At 38.0% G+C, this 19,898-nt stretch overlaps 2 protein-coding genes across 3 annotated transcripts in view; both read right to left on the reverse strand.

The window, feature by feature from the left end:
• On the reverse strand, window positions 1-1,076 carry apcs (amyloid P component, serum). Its single transcript, XM_056265508.1, is given in 3 exon segments — window positions 1-586; window positions 588-690; window positions 940-1,076. Coding segments are annotated over 3 exon segments (693 nt in total). The 5' UTR covers window positions 998-1,076; the 3' UTR covers window positions 1-54.
• A 3,375-nt stretch (window positions 1,077-4,451) lies between these two features.
• The window catches only part of gfra1a (gdnf family receptor alpha 1a), a 100,718-nt gene continuing 85,271 nt past the window's right edge, over window positions 4,452-19,898 (reverse strand). For both annotated transcript variants that reach the window (XM_056265505.1, XM_056265506.1), the window contains 5 exons: window positions 19,139-19,248; window positions 17,866-18,000; window positions 9,873-10,075; window positions 5,347-5,391; window positions 4,452-4,613 (listed from right to left, as the gene is read on the reverse strand). In XM_056265505.1, coding sequence (XP_056121480.1) covers window positions 4,470-4,613; window positions 5,347-5,391; window positions 9,873-10,075; window positions 17,866-18,000; window positions 19,139-19,248 — 637 coding nt within the window. In that variant the 3' untranslated portion in view covers window positions 4,452-4,469. The remainder of the gene's footprint in view (window positions 4,614-5,346; window positions 5,392-9,872; window positions 10,076-17,865; window positions 18,001-19,138; window positions 19,249-19,898) is intronic.

Raw genomic sequence — 19,898 nt, forward strand, 5'->3', positions numbered from 1 at the left:
TTCACTGTCAAGATGTTTATTAATTTCTCATGACATTACAATGATATTGCAGCACTATATCTTCTCTTCTTTGGTATAGAAGGTTACTTGCTGCTTTTCTTCCACTTGTGCAGACCCAGCAATGGTGTATTTCAGATTGTGCCAGTTAATGTAATCACCAAGTTTGTATTTGGTCTTTGCCACCATGTATGTCTTAATCTGACGAGGGGAAAGGACTTGTTTGTGCATGTGCACATCTGATATAAAACCTGTGAAGACATTAGTTTGCTGGAACCCTCCACCATATTGGGTCTGATACTGTCCGAGTGTTATGACAGGTGCTTCTTTAAAAGCTACCGTAGGGCCCACCACCTTCCTAATGCTGGCTACTTCATTCACAAACATTTGTGCAAGACCACTGTTGGCATCCCAGGCCGCACACACCGAGTTCCACTGATTTAAATTGAATGTCAACCCTTTGAATTGAACAGGGTTGTTATGAATCGACATCTGGTATTGTTTGAGGTCAGCTGACCAAGATAAAGAAAAGTCTTGAGAGAGGGATGGCGTGGCCAGAGAAAACAGACATGGGTTGGCGGTCACTTGGCATATCCATGGATTCATTTGGGTGGAGCTTCGCCCAGCTGCTGGTGGTCAGCTGTGGGAATGTGATGACCTTCTCCCTCAAACATTGTCGGTCTGTTTTCGGCTCTGTTGTTCATGTAATAAGATGTTTTGAAAACGTAAGGCATTAAAAACTCTTTCAAACAATGTGACCCCACACTGGTTGACCAATGATACCACAGTAGTTGATTAAAGAGCAATTATGCAAAGGCAAAACTGAGATGAAAGCAGTCTAAATTAATTATCTTTCCTCAGAGGTATTAATTAGATGACCTCTGCATTTAAAAAAACGTATTGTTAATTTGTTAGTATTACATTGCTAGTAGGTCTACTTACGGGATAATGCCAGACCACAGCAGACAATAAAGAAAACATATGAAGCGAGCCTCTGCATGGTCCTCTTGGGTCGAGTCAAGCACGAGAGAGGTAGCCTACCTGAGCTCTTCACTCTGCTCTTTTTATATTACACTACTAGTGAGGAGGACACAGCATGTTCGTTCACAGTGTAGATAAGGAGAGGGGCTGCACGATTTGGCCAAACAACTACCTTGCAACACAGGCTCACAATGCTACTTGCGCAATTATGTTATTACCTCAAAACCCCATGTTTTTTTTTACCATATTGCATGATTTGTAAACATACTTTGGAGTTTCGTATCATGTAACCAGCTCCATATACAGTATGTTCAGTTTTAGCGTACTAAGCTTGCTTGATAGCTCAGCTGGTGCAGAATTGTAGCCTACTTGTGACTCCAACGTAAACAGTGCCATATTCAAGATCATCTGTTCCGGAAAAAAATTAAACACGCTTTTAGCGCCACTCACTGGATATTTCACTTTGAAACTGTCGCGAAACATGCGCGACACAGCGTATTATGCGTTTTGCAAAAATGTTGCCACTTACGTTTTTCTTGAGCCTGGGCTACAATTGCGATCTGGGATATGAACTAAAAATGGAGCCAATGGAGTTGGTTTTTAAGAGTGAAAACAATGGGTTCAGTCTTTATAAGAACCAACTAAGACCTCTTTCAATGATCAAATTGAATAGTGTAAAAAAAGTAATAAAAAAATTGTTTTGCATTGACTTGAGTACTTTTTGCGGGACTTTATGTTTAGTTTCTTTTTTTGTTTTGATAGTGTCTCAGTCCACATCACAGTCACACTGGTGTTTTACAGTAACTCAGTTTGAATAATAGTAATAATAATTTATTATAACTTTAACTCTAATTATAAAAACAAAGATGAAAACACTAAGGATAGCCTAGGGAGACCTTGCAGTCTGTGTTTATTTGACAACAGGTTTACAAAACTTTTCTTGTCCCAAATCTGGTGAAATGCTGAAAAACAAAACAAAACTGGAAATTATGCAAATGTAAAAATATAGTGAACCTGGCACAAATTGCATTCTCAAATGTACATTCTAAGTTTGCAGCATTCACTGTGAACTGAGCCACTCTAAAACCGCAACATAAGCTGAACCAGTGTAAATGAACATAGCGCCGCGGTTCACTCAGAAACACCGCGCAACAGACTATTCATTGAATTAATTAAATATCTGCGTTTTATGATAAGGTTATTGCACAAAGCCACAATGGCTTTTTATTTTGATTTATTATGTAACCCTCAAAACAGCTTTCACTGATGTATTGATGTCTCCTTTTGTGATCAAAACTATTGCCGTGGCTATTTACGCTCAATTATTCTTATACATCCTGCACATAAAAAACTAAACAAAATGAAACGCTCGTCACAAGAAGAGACAACAACAAAGGTGAATGTGTCGACATTTTTAATTGTTTTCATAGAATACTTTTTACATTTTCACAAGCTAAGAAGAAATGTGACAGATTGTAGAGGAGTCTTGTATTTGCATTTGAAATGCTGTGGAGCAATAAGATGTGAATATAGAGAAATATAGATTTTACAATGTGGGATTCTCACTTTCCTGCTTCCATCTGAAGCATACAGCAACTTTGTGTTGCGTTCAAAGCCAGAAAAGAATGCCTGCGTAGAATCCATACCAATAGCCTTTATTGCATTTCCATCTCTCATGCTTGTTTTTTTAATGTTCATACTTTTAAAGTTCCTGTACTGCTTACCAGCAGAAAAGACAACATTACAATAAATAAACCCATAATGCAAAAAGATACAAAAATAAGAGTTTCTTTCCCTTTTCTTTTTGGCTTACCATAAAACAATAGCATAGTGTTATAGTAAATAAATGTCTGTTGTACATTTCCTTCATTTGAGATACTACTGGACAGCAATAATAACAGATGTAAGTCTTCAATTTGTACTGTTATCTCTAAAAAAAATATACTGTATACTGTATATATATAGTTACTGAGAAAAACAATAAATCCTCATCCCATATGATAATACATTGTACAACCAGATCCCAATTCAAATATAGCAGGCTCTATAAACATAGTTCATGTTGAAGTATATACCGTATATGTTTGTGTGTTTTTTTTAATGTAGCACTTAAAATGTTCTGTAAATAACATGAAGTACAACAATACATTTTTTTTTTTTTTTTTTTTAAATGCCACATGAATCAAAGCAGCATGTCATAGACTCTTTTAACGTGTGCCACTGAGGTGGTTTAACTGCACATGCCTCATACTGACATATAGAATTCTCACTGATTTGAAGTAATTATGGTGCAGGATCACTGATACTGACTCTTTCAGTAACTTTTGTATAGACATACAGTACAAAAAACTGGCTACAGTATATAATGCATACATGACTAGTTTGCATGTTTAGTTTGGGCCAAAGTATGAAAATCCCTGTCAAAGCAACATCAGAAAGGCAATATACACTTGATAGATACGCGGATGCCGGTTGGTTTAGCCTGGTGAGTGGTGATGTGCAATTTACAGATACTTGTATATGCAATTGTAAAATAGAACCTTGACATATTGTCCGATTACGCAAAAATCAATAGCTTTCTAGCCTAAGTCCATGTTTTCGCTGTGGCAACCCCAGTTCTACTGACATATCCATCCAGTCAACCTGTGACCTCATCCTCATGTTCAAACAAAGACAAACAAACAGCATTATGCATTCACACGTGCAGCCACACACACAAACAAATAGGCTCCTTCATGTCTTATCAGACGAGCTACTGTCCTTTTGGTCATTCAGTTAAGCATGGGCTGGAAATTCTTGATAATTAAACTCCCCTCTAAACCCACATTTCACTTTCTGTGACTAGATGTTTTGCAAATGTTTTTTTTTTTTTTATATGTTTGACCTACAGACGGGCCAATGATGCTATAGAAAAACTACAGAGGACAAGCACAATTTGTGAGAATCTAATTTTCACCAAAACGTCAACCAAAATAAAAGATAGACAGAAGACAATTTGTGTAAATAAACAGTGACCACATCTCTAAAGTGTCTTGTTCTCACTTTTGCTGTTTTTGTGTGTACCAGTGAGCAATGGATGGTGCACACTGCATCTTTAAGTACACATACGCACAGATAAGATTAATCTCTACAGCTGTGACAGGAGTCCTTATGATTTCTGGCCATCGAAACACCAGCGCTTGCGTAGACGGCACAACATCACATGGGAATGCTGCAATGAATCCGAGGCACTCTTGCATTTCTTTCACGTTTCATCTTCCAACGCAAAATCAGGAGAGAAGAGACAGAAACTAAAGTACACCAATACCACTTAGTTTCATTGCATCAACAACATTAACAAAAGCTCTTAGAAAACAGAACAGCGAGAGAAAGAGAGGACGGGATGGGCTAAGAGAGAGAAAGAGAGAGAGAACTGAGTACAACAGATTGACCAGGAACAGCGATCGACTTTGTACAAATTGTGACTGTCCATGTTTTATGTTCTTAGATGGCTACAACATCGCCGTGATGAAGATGCAGTGCAAGGAGGTAGCCAGTAGGAGCAGCAGAGAGCTAAGGGCTGATAAAGACACCTGCCGAGTGGACGAATTCCTGGAGATGGCATTGGAGGAGCTGGGGTCATCGATCTGTGGGTCCTTGGAGGAACATAACAGTAAACATGTGAGAAAGCGGATAAGCAATTATTCTTAACAGCCAAGAGATAGTTAGATAAGTCACAAATGCACATATTTTTGCATTATGATGTTTTACCTTGAACTCTTCTATCAGAAATTGTACGCATATGTGCTTGGCTTTTCAAGGCTTTTAAAATTGGACTTTCACCTTGCAAGCAACTGCTAATGTCTTGAAACGCTATAAAAGTGTCCAACAGAACAGCAAAAATAAAAAATAGTGATAAAAAAACACCTCAAATTCTTTCAAAAATAAAAATGCCATTCTGTCTGAGTTATACCTAACATGGGTTCAGATGTCTAAGAGATTAAAAAGCTCTTTGATTCTGCAATGAAATTATTCACTGAAAAGAGATTCTCATTTTTGGGGCTGTTGGACCTGCCGTTGCAACACTAAATGTCATTCTAGCATATAATGTTGCTTTTATTATGTACAGTGACATTTAGTGAACTTTAAAAGGCAGAAGATAAGCAACGTTCACATTTTGCCATCGCCCACCGTAAAGATCATGTGCATACCGGGCAGGAAGGGCCCTCTAGTGCAGGGTCAAAGTTCAGCAGAACTGGGCTAATGTGACATGAGATAATTACTGCTTTATCTTTGTTTTCATTCATTATTATTCATCCTTTCAATAGCACTTGACATAAATCAGATGAATGTCTGGTTTTAGATGTGCATAAAAAGAAGCATACTTACCACACATAACACATCTATTGTGTTGTTTGTCTTTTGCTTCTGAGCCTAGAATGGAAAAATAAAGCTCTATTAAATCAATCTGAAATTAAATAATAACATTTTGGACCAAGAAAATCCTTGCCAAACAACATTCTATGTTGTCTTACAATGCTCCAGAATGATCCAAACCAGATAATCATTAACAAAAAAACTCAGACTGCTGTTTATAGCTTCAATTTTATAGCTGTTAATTGCATTGTATTAGTAATGTGCTTTATTATGCTATTGTGATTATGTCCTCAGATACAGTGTCAATATAACCATAGAGAAGTAAATGCGCATGCAAGTTGGTATAAATACTAATCTCAGCCGGTAGGTTACTGCAAGGTTCTCATTTGAGGCCACCTTATATTTCTCACAAACAAACAGTAATCAAATTTTAGCATTTTAAATGTAACCCCCTCCAGTAGCATACAATGAATAAAGTATGGATTTTTACATCCTTATGTCTGTGTTCTTGTTGTGCATAGGTATGTGTGTCTAAGGAAGTGAGAAGCGCTGCTGATATGGGAGAGCTGGTGACAGTATAATGAATGGATTCCTGTGTGTTGGCGGTTCGGTATCCTCCTGAAAGAAGCCGACTTGAATCTAAGCCAGAGCCCAGCATGATAAAGCAATGCCTCGACCAGCATGAAACATTATAAACAACCGCATCTACGGACCAGCAAAAATAGGATTTGAGGTTTAATATCAATGATTAATTTCTCCCAGAGTGGTCCTAGCTAGCACCCTTTAAACATTTTCAAAATTGAAGAAATAAACCAACAAAAAACAAGTATAATTCTCAGGCACAAAAAAAAGTTGAATAATTGTTCTCTGAACACATCAAGTGCGGTTTTAATTACATTGAAGCAAAAACGCTCCCGAAGTGCAAGATATGTCACTCTAATAGTCCAAAAAAGGAAAAATAGAACAAAACTCACGAAATTGGCCCTTAATCTCACTGAATCACTTGACAGCATACTAAGCAGAGAGTTTCTCACTTTAATTGTACATTTAGAACATGAGTTCACACTGAACCAAGAGATCTGATTTGTACGGCTGAAGCAGAGCATTCAGTAATTTAGCAAATGTGCTCAATACTTGCATTTTGACACTTTTACACAAGACAAGGTATTACCATATGTTTTTTTGTTTTGAAGGAGGTAATGCACATCTGGCTCTGTCATTTTACCCACACGAAAACACGCAAAGGCAAAAACCCTTTCTACCATACAACTGAAGGGGGACGCAAGCAGTACAGCTGGCTGTAAACATCTCAGTTCTAAACGAGAGTGAGAGAGAGGCAGTTTGATATGCAGTTGATAGGCCACGTTCACATGGCATTTGCATACTGGAGTCGTCTCGCTAGTTTTCCTGGAGGTCAGCTGCGTGTGCTGCGATCATTTGTAACTGACGAAGAAAGACTGACAGACATATCCCCTGAGTCTGCACTCCCTGTATCTGTTCTTCTCCTCATTTTCACATTGACAGCTGCTCCCCCTCAGAGGACTACGTTTAGCAGCGAGGCTAATACAGAAACATGTAAACTCATTAACTTCACTTTCTCCTGCTGCTGTGCTGCTCTCTGTTGGAGTGTATGGGTGTGAGTGTGTGGTCGCCCTAATGTCTGTGATTATATATTTGCATTGTCTCTAATTAAAAGACAAATGCCGTATATGGCCAGCTCTGACAGTCATCGTAAATTGTATGTGTAGCAGGGCTAGTTGTCACAAAGGCAGTGCATTCTTGCATTGCATTTAATGTATACATTTTAATCAGTTCATGCATTCCCTGGGAATCGTTCCTATGACCTTGGTGTTGTTAACATCAAGCTCTACTGTTTGAGCTACAGAAAAGCTTATAAGATTATCAGTCAAAAGTTCAATTACGCAAATGTTGCTGACTTCAAACACCTAGTTCAAAACCCTCTTAAATGAGGAAATTTTTTTGTGAAAATTATGTGCACTGTGAAGTGTGAACATCATAACATTTCGTTTATAGCTGGCAAAGATAAAAGTCAACCATGTAATAAAGGCAAATTTTAATAAAACAATTTTTTTTGCCATGTTTAAAATTTTAATTGAACCTATATTGTTGACAATTTCTGCAATTTTCTGTACAGTATGTTACCTTACATTTTTGCTGTTCTATGAATCATTTTGTGTTTCATAATTGTTTTACTCTTTACATTTTGCTGAGAGACATTTAGTTATATTGAATCATTTAGCAGACGGTTTTATCCAAATCGACTTACAAATGAGAACAATAGAATAAGTTAAACCAACAAATGGCAACAATATATAAGTGCTGTGACAAGTCCTAGTTTGTCTAGCAAGGTATTTTTGTTAATAAATAGAAAAAATAGAATAGAAATGGAATAGAAAGTGTTATCGAAGATGATATACGGCCCTATTTTAACGATCTGAAACGCAAGTATCAAATGCGAAACGCAAGTAACTTTGTGAGCGGATCTCGGGCGCTGTTGCTATTATACCGGCGGGATTATAGACATAATAGAGAGTAGATGCCCTATGGACCGCTACTGCATACTCGCGCTGACGAGCCGTGGGGCCGCCATCTTGGACCGGTCACCCGCTCCACTCAGTGTAATCTGTTTGGCAGGTGCAATAAGCTGTCAGCGCATTTAATTAATCATACCTCACTGAATACCGAACTGATTTTTTTTGCTGCAAAGGTCATACATGTAGCTATGATACAGGACACATGGTTCGGCATTTTTTAATATTCATAGTGGGCTTAACTTAACAGTAATAGAATATTCTGATATATGATATAAAGTGACCAGACGTCCGAGATCAAAACTGGGAACATAATCCCCGAAAAGGGGGAAAAAACGGGGACATTTCCAGTAGTAGTTTGACTATCATTCTGATTGAAAAACCTAATGTTGTGTCTTCAAAAACAAAATGGGGACAGAGGAATTTTTTTTCTATATTTAGCCAGGGACAGGCAACCAAAAACGGGGACTGTCCCCTGAAACCGGGGACATCTGGTTCCCCTATGATATGTGATGTAGGCTATGATAGGAATTTTGCAAATCACACACTATAAATATGATAGAGAAGCAGAAACAGATAGTGGCAGTAAAGTCAGATATTTTAATAAGCTGAAGAAACAAAATATGACTATATTATATTAGAGTCTACTTGAAGCTTTTTATATTTGTCTCTCTCTGTCACACACACTGTACTACCACGTTCTTCTGCATCCATCTCCTCCTAACACCCAACACACACACACACACACACACACACACACACACACACACACACACACACACACACACACACACACACACACACACACACACACACACACACACACACACACACACACACACACACACACACACACACACGAAAGCTTTGCATGAGCTAAAACTCCTGAAAGAGGACTGTTTTGCAGAGCTTCTTTCTCTAAAATTCGCTGGCCAGTGTTATACCAGTAATATTTGTTTTATTTCTACAATAGGGTTATTGTGTCAGTTGTAATCTAAGTCAGTGTTACGGAATATGATTTATCAAGTCTCAGTTCATAGCCGGGTGAACACCGGCCGGTGCAGTAAACATAGCCTAACTTAGCTAGCTGGCTACGATTTCAGTACAGTAATATCAAAGATCCTTGCTCCTTCTCAACTCTCTGGTAATACTCTATTTAAAAAATACAACCAATAGTACGATAATGCTAAATTTTACTTGTGAAAAGTAATCCCCCGAGCTCTATTTGCGATGGTCCGCCGATTTGAGCAGGAATATGCTGCACAGTGCTCTGGCATCTTAACTGCTGCTACGCAACGCTACTAGGAGTATGACCGGTTCAAGATGGCAGCCGCATTTTTTGCGCCCAGCGGCCAATAGGGCGTCTACTCTCTATTATGTCTATGGGCGGGATAAATGACTCTTGCGTCCGACGCAAATCTAAAATGGGTTGGTCTGAAGTAGCTACATTACTCATAGGTGTGGTTTGGGCGTAACGTGCAATAAACCAATCAGAGCGTCTTCTCACATTCCCTTTAAGAGCAGGCGCGCTTGTTCCATGGCAGATTGCTATTATTATGGCGGATTTGCCAGGCCATCTATTTGCGTAGCATGCATAATACAGCGTTTTTAGTCGTTTCTGACAACATGCCCCAAAAGGTCATTGATAATAGCTTTTGTTGTAAGGAAGACTTTAAGGTTTTTACTTGAAAATTTACTTTCAAGAATAAACCTACCCCCAAATATTCAGTGGACTGACAATTGACAAATCGGTCTCGCCTATATAGTAGTAGTATAGCTCTCTCAAATCAAGCATACACAACTGAAATATTCCCTTCATAAAAGCATAATTTTCAAGATAGGCAGAGGTATTTATTATCTGCTAACACATAAGGGCCACAAACGCATAGTCTTTTTTATAACCCTGCATTCCCTGGGGCACATACACCAAACCCCACAATACATACATGAAACTTGAAGATCTATGTCTGCAATAGTCGCACTGACCTGCAGGCTACCACAGAACTGGTAGAGGGAGTTGTCAGCCGGGTTGAGATGGTTGTGTGTCGCCGGCTCTATGGCATTAGGTGATCTTTCTCGATCCCTGGCCCTCTGGGATGGTGTTGTTATAGAGGTGGTGGTTTGCACTGGGGGCATCGGCTGCCACACACTCACGTCTGTCCCATTTCCAAACGCCTGGATTGCATTGCCTACATACAAAGAGCAAAGATAGTATTTACCTCATATTAAAAGAGAGATATGAAATCTTCAATAATTATTGGAGGGCCATTGGGCCAATAAAGAGATACACAGGATAAACACTGTGGATAGGTTTTCCTCCTGTTTGCTGTCAAAGCCCCAACGTGATATTCTAGGAGATATTTAATATAAAATTAGAGTGCCATGAGAGATCGATGACTGTTTATTAGTGTTTCAAATGTGTTCAACTGTAAATCAAGGCTTAAATAAATACTGGAATTCATAAACATATTTATGTGCATGCATGCTGCATCTAGCACACAGATTTCTCAAAATAAATCAAAATAAATAAATAAATATATACACATGCATAGATAATGAGAGTGATGGCATGAAAAATTACACTGTATTCTGTATGTGACAGGTGATGTTTCCGATTCTGATTTCCTACATGAAAAGCATCTGCATAATGACCATCAGCTTAATCTCTCTTTCTCTGAGATTTATAATCATTGATCTAACAGAAGGAGCAGGATTGTGTGCCATTCAATATATGACAGAGTGACTTCAAGGACAGTCATCACTAACTATTAAACCTGAGCTATTAACTTAGATAATGTGCTGTTTGCTTTGACTGCCTGTGTCAGACTGGAAATGACTTGTATTTGCCTAAACTCGTGGCCAAATGGTTAGCGAGTCAGACTGGTAACCTGAAGGTTGCGGGTTCGATTCTCAATACTGGCAAGGCAAAGGTCTTTTCCCAGAACTAGGATCTGCCGCCTCATTATATGGATCGCTGACAGGTAGGGCTGGGTATCGAGTTCGATAGTTTTTAGGCACTGACCAAATTGCATCGATACCAAACCAAAGTAATACTACCCACCAGAAGGGTTTCCTCTCAGTCTCCACAGTACATAAAATATTTTATTTTATTTTATTTTTCGTGTTCGCATTTATGAGGAAAAAACAATGTTACGGACGTGTTCTCTCCGTTACGGACGTGAGCGCTCTGAAAGCGGCACTAAAATATGCTTTAAAACTTTCACAGAGACATCAAACAGAAAGCACAAAACCTTTCTTTAACCTGAATTTCGTTTTGTATTAATTGTATCTTAATTTTAATCAATGTATTTAACTGGATTTAATAAATAAGAAGTAAATATAGCAGACGATAGAAACGGAGGTGCCGGCGCGTGAACTGGAGCTAGTCTCATAAATGAACCGAAACTCAGCATTGAGGTAGCCTACTTGCCTCACATGTCTACTTTTAAACAGAACAATTCAAAACGAAAGAAAACAGACTACAGACTGCTCTCTGCTTATGTAATCCTTATGAAATGTGCATTTCTCTCTGGCGCCTTCACTACTGAAGATCGCGAGTCACTCAGCATCGTCAACTTGATCTTAGACGACAAAGAAAACACTTGTTTATTAATAAACAATTAAAATATCTCCTTGCTATATTTTACATATTCATAATCATTACTTTTGCCGGTTCTTTGTGACAGCTTTTAGGTGCTTTATTGGCAGCGCCACCCTTACATGTTAAGTCGCCACTGCATCACCGCACCCACCAGAATAGGCCTGTGTACATACAATTCTGGCTATATATATATATATATATATATTGCCCCCTCATTTAAAGACGGGACCCCCCATAAATAAAATTAAAGTAAAATAAAAAGTAACTTAGCGTATAGGCTACTTGCTTCACAGACATGAGAAATAGGCATATAGAAAGCTTGAAATATCAACGTTTAAACAAAACCAATTCAAATAGAAAACAAATAATCATATATGTAATGAAAGGTCTATTTCTCTCTATAGGTGCGCGCGTTCACAATACTGTGGAGATGACGAGTCAGCAACGTCAACTTCATCTTTGTAGTCAACATTGACTCAGAAAACAATAGTTTATTAATAAACAATTAAAATGCCTCCTTGTTATTCCCAAACCCATTACTCTCTTTGCCATCTCCACTTAAACAGTACAGGCAGCACACTAGTCTGTGAAGAGTTTTTAAGAAAAACCCTTGTATGTTTGTTACAGTATGTGCGTAGTTGTTGTGTTGTTCTTTATCAGAAATGTCCGCCCTCTCTCATAGTGTTAAGTTCTTTCTGTCGCTACGCTACCTCTTAATGTTTCTTTTTCATCTCCTCTTCTAATTTTATCATACTCAAATGTAAATAGTTTGAACAAACACATGATGAATTTGTTGTTTCTATTTTTAGATGTTTTTTTTTCTATCTCTCTAGGAAATACTGGAAAAGACCCACAAGGCTCCGAGCGCTTTGATCGTTGTTTTGAGTCTATGAGCCCTGACACATTTTCTTCAGCAGATGAATCGTGTAGTTTCCTCTCATGTGTGTCTCTCAATGAGTCATGTTCTTTGAATCCACTCTACACTCCACCAGCTGATGTCTGGAGACCTTTATATCCACAAGGTTTTATGTTTCAAAGAAAGGAAAATGTACTGCAATATCAGGCTACTGTTTTTTTTTTCTGATTAAATGAAGACCAGCTTAAAATAAGCTATTTTTTCTGCAACACACATTAACAATGTGAAAGTGTTTGTGTAAAATAGATAAATAAATAATATATACACACACACACACACACACACACACACACACACACACACACTGTTACGTTCTATACATGTTTATTGTTGTGCTTTTGTTTTTGTTTTTCCCTCTCTCTCTTGTACGCCTCCTATTCGCTTTGAGGTTCCTGTGATAGGCCGTGTCAGCTGTCAATTATCATCAGGGCGGCTCTTCTGCGTCCAATCTGCTGTCGAAAAGACTTTAAAAGACTTCCTTTAATTAAAACACTTAAATTAGATTTTGAATCTCAGATTTTCAGACCCCATGTGTCTTTTAGATTGGGCCAGTATGTTTTTGGGAAGGTCCAATGCTGTACAACAGTTTGAGTATTGCCAGCAAACTCAAAAAGCAATGGTATAAAGGTGAAGGTGAATATTAGAGTGGAAATTAATATTCCCAACCATTTTTTTAAAACTATTGAACAATCTCAGTTTTACTCAAGCTATCTGTTCTGCTGAAGCTTAGCTCTGCTCAATCCTGTGCTGAGGACAGCGTGTTCCAAGGGCAGACAGACGCATAACGCTCAGGGGCGAGTGTAGGGTGTGAGGCCAAAGCGCTTCATCATAGCCTCCTAAACACCCAGATACTGACGGCGCTGGGAACAAACCCCCAGAACTGTCAGGATGCCTTAACACTGAAATCCGGTAATGAGACACGAGAGAATGAGGTAATGAGAAGAAGAGAAAGAGAGAGGGAAAGAAAGAAAGAAAAATAAAGATGCAGTTTAACCCAGTTTAACCTCCTGAAGAGTCTCCTTCAACATCCCCTCAAAGCCCTCAGCACTAAAAGAAACAAACCAAATTAAGCTCAGACTGTTCACAGATACACTCTTCCTACAGTGAATCCACCCTGCCCTATGGTGGTACATGCCAAACAGTCTGATTTGAAGATCTGAACTATTTGCTGTTTTTATTGAAATGGTTTAGAGAAAGTTTTCCAATTCCTACATTTATCATTATTTTTAATCACTTTTTTGCCTTCACTGCTTCATTCAATGTAAATGGTCCTGATGTGAAACAGTTTGTTGTGCGCATTTTTAAAAGTTTAAATATTCCATGTAGACTCTCAATCAGGTTGGGAAGTTTTGCTCACCATCCACAGTGGCTAAATGGTACCAGCTAAATGGTACCAAAAATGGTGGATTTTTACCAGCTACAAACAGCCATTCTTTAAATCAAATATATATAATATATAAGTAACAAACTACAACTTGAACAGCATGATTACTTTGCGATTATCAAATCACAAGGGCTGTGATTTTACCAAGTGAAGCTATGAAGAGCTTTTCAAGTGTGAGAACGCAGCTCTGTAATTTTAGTAAAATAATACAACAGTAATATTCCTTCTTTTTGTTATTATTTTGTTTTTATTTAGTAATTTTAACATTTTTAATTTAGTAGTAGTTATAATAATAATCATAATAATAATCATTATTGATGTGGTAACACTTTAGTTTAGGGTCCAATTCTCACTATCAACAAGTTGCTTATTAGCATGCATATTACTAGGATATTGGCTGTTTATTAGTACTTATAAAGCACATATTAATGCATTACTCTACATCGCTTAATCCTACCCAATACCTAAACTTAACAACTACCTTACTAACTATTAATAAGCAGTAATTAGGAGCTTATTGAGGCAAAAGTCGTAGTTAAAAGTTAGTTAATAGTGAGAATTGGACCCTAATCTCTAAATTTTTTATCAGAAAAATCACAATTCGACTGGGTATGATGGTTGACAGGACCTTCTTCGCCCATTATTATTTCAATTAATTTCAATGATGTCCTGCACAAAAAACTTAGTTCAAGTGCTTTCTAAACGGATCCCTTCATGGATCTTTCAGTACTACAAGCCCTCCCTGAAAGCTCGCTCTTTGCTGTTTCCACTTTTTCTTTCACGCCATACTAAGAGTTTATGGGAACAAAAGGAAACACTTGGTGCAGTTAAGGAAGTGTAGCGAGCGAGAGACGTACAGGAGAAAGGGTAAAGAAAGAAGTGCACATAAAAGAAAGATGGAAGAGCCTTTTTAGAGGCAGAGGTAAAAACGGGCTGACAGCCGGACAGCTAAAAGCCTTGAAAAACAACTTGCTGGAATCTGAAGAGATGGACAGAGCAAAGGGAGAATGAGACAAATGGACAGTTAGGAGAGAGATGGCATGGATGGACGCACAAGAGTATAATGGAGAGAAAACAAGACAGAAAAAAACAGAAGATATGAGGAGTGTTGTTTGAAGCTCAGATTGACGTGCCTATTTTATGTATTATACTACGGGACTGTTAAATGCTTGATTCTGATTGATTGATGAACGTTCTAAGATGTGCATTTTCCCCCCCCATTAAATGCACAGATAAGTAGTTCCAGGCAGGTCTTGACCGCATTACAGTTCCTTATCACTTCGCCAAATGATTTCAGTTATTTCGAAGGTCCTTACAGCCTACAACAGCAAATGAACCAAAAAACCCTACAAAGACATTGACCAAGCAAAGTAAAAAAATATGATAAAAAGGAAAAATTAATTCCATGTTTTCCTCATGAAATTGGATTTCATTATCTATGAAAACCTTGCTCTCTTCCGCTCTCTCTTTCATAAATGCACACACAGTACAGACACACAGACGGAAACATTCACACACAGAAACTTCTTGTCAGTACTGCCTTGCAATTTTATTAATAATATAGTTTCGCATCTGCAAAACTACATGCCATTTCTCAGTATCGAGGAGTAACACCGAACTTTGTTGAGACCAATCAAGCAATCTATCAATCTCTATCTGCATATCAAGCCTCTGTTATCGGCTCTTAAATTATGTTTTGAAATTAGAAATGGAAGCTTGGGATGAGATGCTTAAGAAATTTATTTTGAAATAAAATATCTGAACAATGTATTGAGTATTAAACGTTGTATAAGCTAATAGCCTAATTGCCTTTGGGCCGTTAAACTATTTGAAAAATAACGCACACCCAAGGTGTTTTTATTTGCTTGGTCAATGTCTTACAAATAATAGAGCTTACATATAAATGAAGCAGTCACTTTTTATTTGGCCTTACTTTCCAAAAGAGCCTGTCATTCTACTACAGTACTTTCACAGCTCAAGTATGAGATTATTAAATAAGCAATGTTTTAATACTGTCTTTTGTTTAAACTTCAGTTGGAAAAATGCAATTAGAGTTGGTAAGTTTAATCATTTCAAACGGCTCATTTCAATGAAGCGATTCCAAACTCTGATTTAAAGATTAGTTTGGCATCATCACTCAAAAAAATGTAATTAAACTCTCCCTTTGTGGCTATTTACATGCTTTAAAATGTTTTAGTAAAAACAAATTATTATATAAATAAAGTTTTGACTTGAAAATGATTCTAGTGTTCCTAAGTGAAAACTTTGCAAATTGTTTAAAGGGGTCCTATTATGCACATTTACAGGTTCATAATTTTGTTTGTGGGGTCTACTAGAATACGTTTACAAAATTTGATGTTCAACAGACTCTATTTATAATTTAATTGTTGCAGCAACTGATTTCACCCTCTGTCTGAACATTCTGTTTTAGTTTTGGTTTCTTTAAAACCTGCCTACCAAAAAATCCAGTCTTTGCTGATTGGTCAGCCGGCCCCAGTCTGTTGTGATTTGTCTAGACTAGAGCATGTGTTGGAAATATAACGGCTCTTGATAACCGCCAAAGGTCCAGCACCAGAGGCTTCCTGGGGCGCTGCAAACAAACACTACTGTAACTATGCTATGGCGTTGGTTTTGCTGTATCAGTTCGAGCCAAAGTCCGATCAAGAAGAACATGAACTGATCAACATGAACCACCTTCGTAAGCAAGACTTGTGCAGGACATTTCACAGTGGTAATGCTTTCTTTTATACCTCTCTTACATTTCAGATGTGACGTTAACTTTGTCATTTATAACCTATGACCTGCATTGAACTGCATGGTTCAGAGAGCAGTCGTTAGAAAAATGATGAGAACACAACAAAAAGTTGTGGTTGTATATTGCTGAGGAATAGTGTTAAAAAATACATTTTAAATACTGGGAAAAGTGAAAAAAGGAAACACACTACTAATGCAATCCAGGCCTCGCCCCCTTTTTTTGTGTATGCATTAGGCAGGAATTATTTAGATGAGGAATATTGTAAAGTGTACATGCCTGGAAGAAAAAATACTTAAGACTACAATTCGCCTTTGGCTAAGCCACACCCTAGAATGTAGATTGACCAATCACAGCGCAGCCAAGAACGAGCTCCCATAGAGGTCCGACACTTTTTCACAGCGCTCCATTGACTTTAACACAGGCGTCTCTTATTTTTGGTCTCGGCAGGCTATTACCGTCGTAGTTTTATCAAAAATATGCTAAACGTTGTGTCTGGGGCATTTGTAACACAGATACACGTTTCCCAGAGAGGTTGGAGGGGGTTGTCCGTTTTTTAACCTTCCCAAAACCGAAGTCAAATCCTGACAAGTGTCATCTAGCACACGCTTCTAATAAATACAACGTTATACTCACGTAGTTCGTTTGCTTTGTAATAACGATTATAGAAGTGAATAGAGACCTACCCAGCTTGCATGAACAGTGTTGCTCCTTGATATTGTTAGTCCCAGCCTTTGTCTTGATTAGTAGGATATGCGGTGGTTCATTTTTTGACTGTGACCGGTATGCTTTTGCCTCTATTTGGATGCCTTGTTGTTCCTTGCGTTTCACCTGTATGTCGTGAATATAGCCTTCGAACGTATATTGTAGCCCCTTTTGCCTACTTCTATCGGACACTTTATTTGCTGCTTTATAAAAGTTTGATAAAATTTCAGCAGGAAGAGCTGTCACAGCATAAGCCATGTTGATACCAGAGCCCAGATGAAGTTTGTTTGTCGGACGTAGCAACAGTAACTAAGGGGGGCGGGGCTTAGCCAAAGGCGAATTGAGGCATTGTAGGTAGTTCAGAAACCGTGCTGACTGATATAGAGAATAACTTTTACTGTTTTCATTTAATTGGGCCCTAAACATTTTGATTTGGTTTTGCAGCAAAACAAATTCAAAATGTTTAGATCTCATCAAAAGACTGAAAATGTAAAAAAGAGATCTATTTTTTAAGCTATATGGCCCAGCCCTAACACAAACTCTACATGTAAATCAGCAAGTGTGCCTCAGATTTTACTTTAGATAGAAGCAGGGAGAGTCGGGGCCAGAGCAGTAACTCACGCAGGCAAGTGTTGTCAGTGAAGAACTCTGTGAATCTGTCGCATTCCTCTTTGCTGTTGCCGCTGTTGCTGCAGTCGCAGAATGGAGACACGCTGATCTTGGGTGAACGCAGATAATTTGGGGTCATCACCGTACCTGGATAACAAAAGAATACATGTTCCAACATTCTTTAGGAATAATGTATTTTAAAAATGAAAGCATCAGTTTCGAATTTTTAAGCTAAATATATGCTTGACGTGTGCCTTGTCATCTTAGATTAGCCGTTGTCTTGTTCTCACTGAGCTTTCTTAAAAAATAATAATTTTGGTGCAGTGTGCCTCATAAAAACTATACTGTGGGGATGTGACACTGTTAGCCCACAAAGTGAAACAGTCTCCCACTGGTAGAACAACAACATGAGCTAATCACAGATTAATAGCTGCACTGCTGTATCCCCGTGTGTCCAGCTGCTGTTTCTGTGTAGTGCTGCACACATGACATTCGGAGGACTTTCAGCACAAGCAAAACATAAAGAACAAGAGAACAAACACGTTTTCACATAGGCTTTCTCTATAAGTATCTCAGTGGACTGTATGAAGAGAACTAGCAGTCAACCAGTATTAGTTAATGATCATATATCATGGTCTGTCTGAATACTCGATTCTGATTGGCTAGAAGATGTGTAATAAAACTGTTTACTGCACAGGTAGTTCCAAGTCAGTTTAATCACTGTTCTATATTAATGCGCTGCTTTCATGGAAGCACACATGTCACTCGCACACACAGAAACAGGAGAACAGAAACATGTTGTCAATGCTGCCCTAGAGACTTTTATTAATAAATTAACTTACTAAATAATTAATTAATCGCTACTGAATCGCTACATTATATTACTCTGCAAGGAGGAAGTAACATTGCTGTTTTTGAAGTAATTAAATCAAACATTAATGAAAGCTTTAGCTTGTCAAAACGGGCAAATGACCATGGTATAAGCGGAATAATTCATGTCTAGCTGTGCATTAAACGATTTGAACGCATTCCGCAGGCTCCACTTCACGTTGCATTAAAACGGTTTATTGGGTAGTTACCCATGGATTATCTCTTAAAAACATACCTCAGATAAAGTTATATATTATATATATATATATATATATATATATATATATATATATATTTGCAATTTAATTAAAAATATTTTTTTTACGCTGTACAGCATGAAAGATACATTTATAAATGCATTGTTTCTCAGATGTTTTGTATGAACTTGTTTATCCAAGTTACAAGACAGACTCACCAATGAGACCAGAGTACGACAGCAAGCAGTCAGCGTAGTTCTCCTTCAGACAACCAGAGAGAGAGCGGGGCTCAGACTGACAGTTAGTGAAGAAATCAGCCAGACGAGACCTGAAACACCAAATACACACTTTATATAGAATAGTTATCACCTTTTCTTGACATCTATTCTGGTAAAATGAGTACTAGCAACATTACTTTATAATTAAATACTGTTCATTAAATTACATAAAACATATGTTGCCAAATCTGTGTTTGTAAAGCAAACAACACACAGTTCTTGGCTGATAAATTGTGTTGGAAGACTCTTATCAGCAGTCTGCCGTAGTGTTAAGGACGGAGAAGGAATGTGTAAATGAATGTGCTGTGCCGTGTGTCCTAAGACACATGGTGTTGGAATAGTGTGGGATCTTTGCACAACTACACAGAAGCTCTTGGTACAGCTAGCATCAAAATGATCATGGGTACATAAACAGGATGGATATAAAGAGAAAGACAAATAATGAGAACAAAAGCGAGCAGAATGGAGAATGTGAACTGTACAGACCCGGAGCACAAGTGCAAATATATTCCATTTATTTGTATAAGTGTCTGAGTGTGCCCCCAGAATGCCAAGCGGTGGCTCTTCTGATTGAGCAGGGTCATTAGCTGTCGCTCTCTCTGTGCCTAAAGACGTTTGCTTGGCAAAACTACATCCACGTTGTGTCAATGAATCCTTAACAAGCCACTTAGATGACTCTGGGGTTGCTTCCTTCCTGCAC

The sequence above is a fragment of the Rhinichthys klamathensis genome, unplaced genomic scaffold (assembly GCF_029890125.1).
Source record: "Rhinichthys klamathensis goyatoka isolate OS25496 unplaced genomic scaffold, OSU_Roscu_1.1 h1tg000235l_1, whole genome shotgun sequence".
Lineage (NCBI taxonomy): Eukaryota > Metazoa > Chordata > Actinopteri > Cypriniformes > Leuciscidae > Rhinichthys > Rhinichthys klamathensis.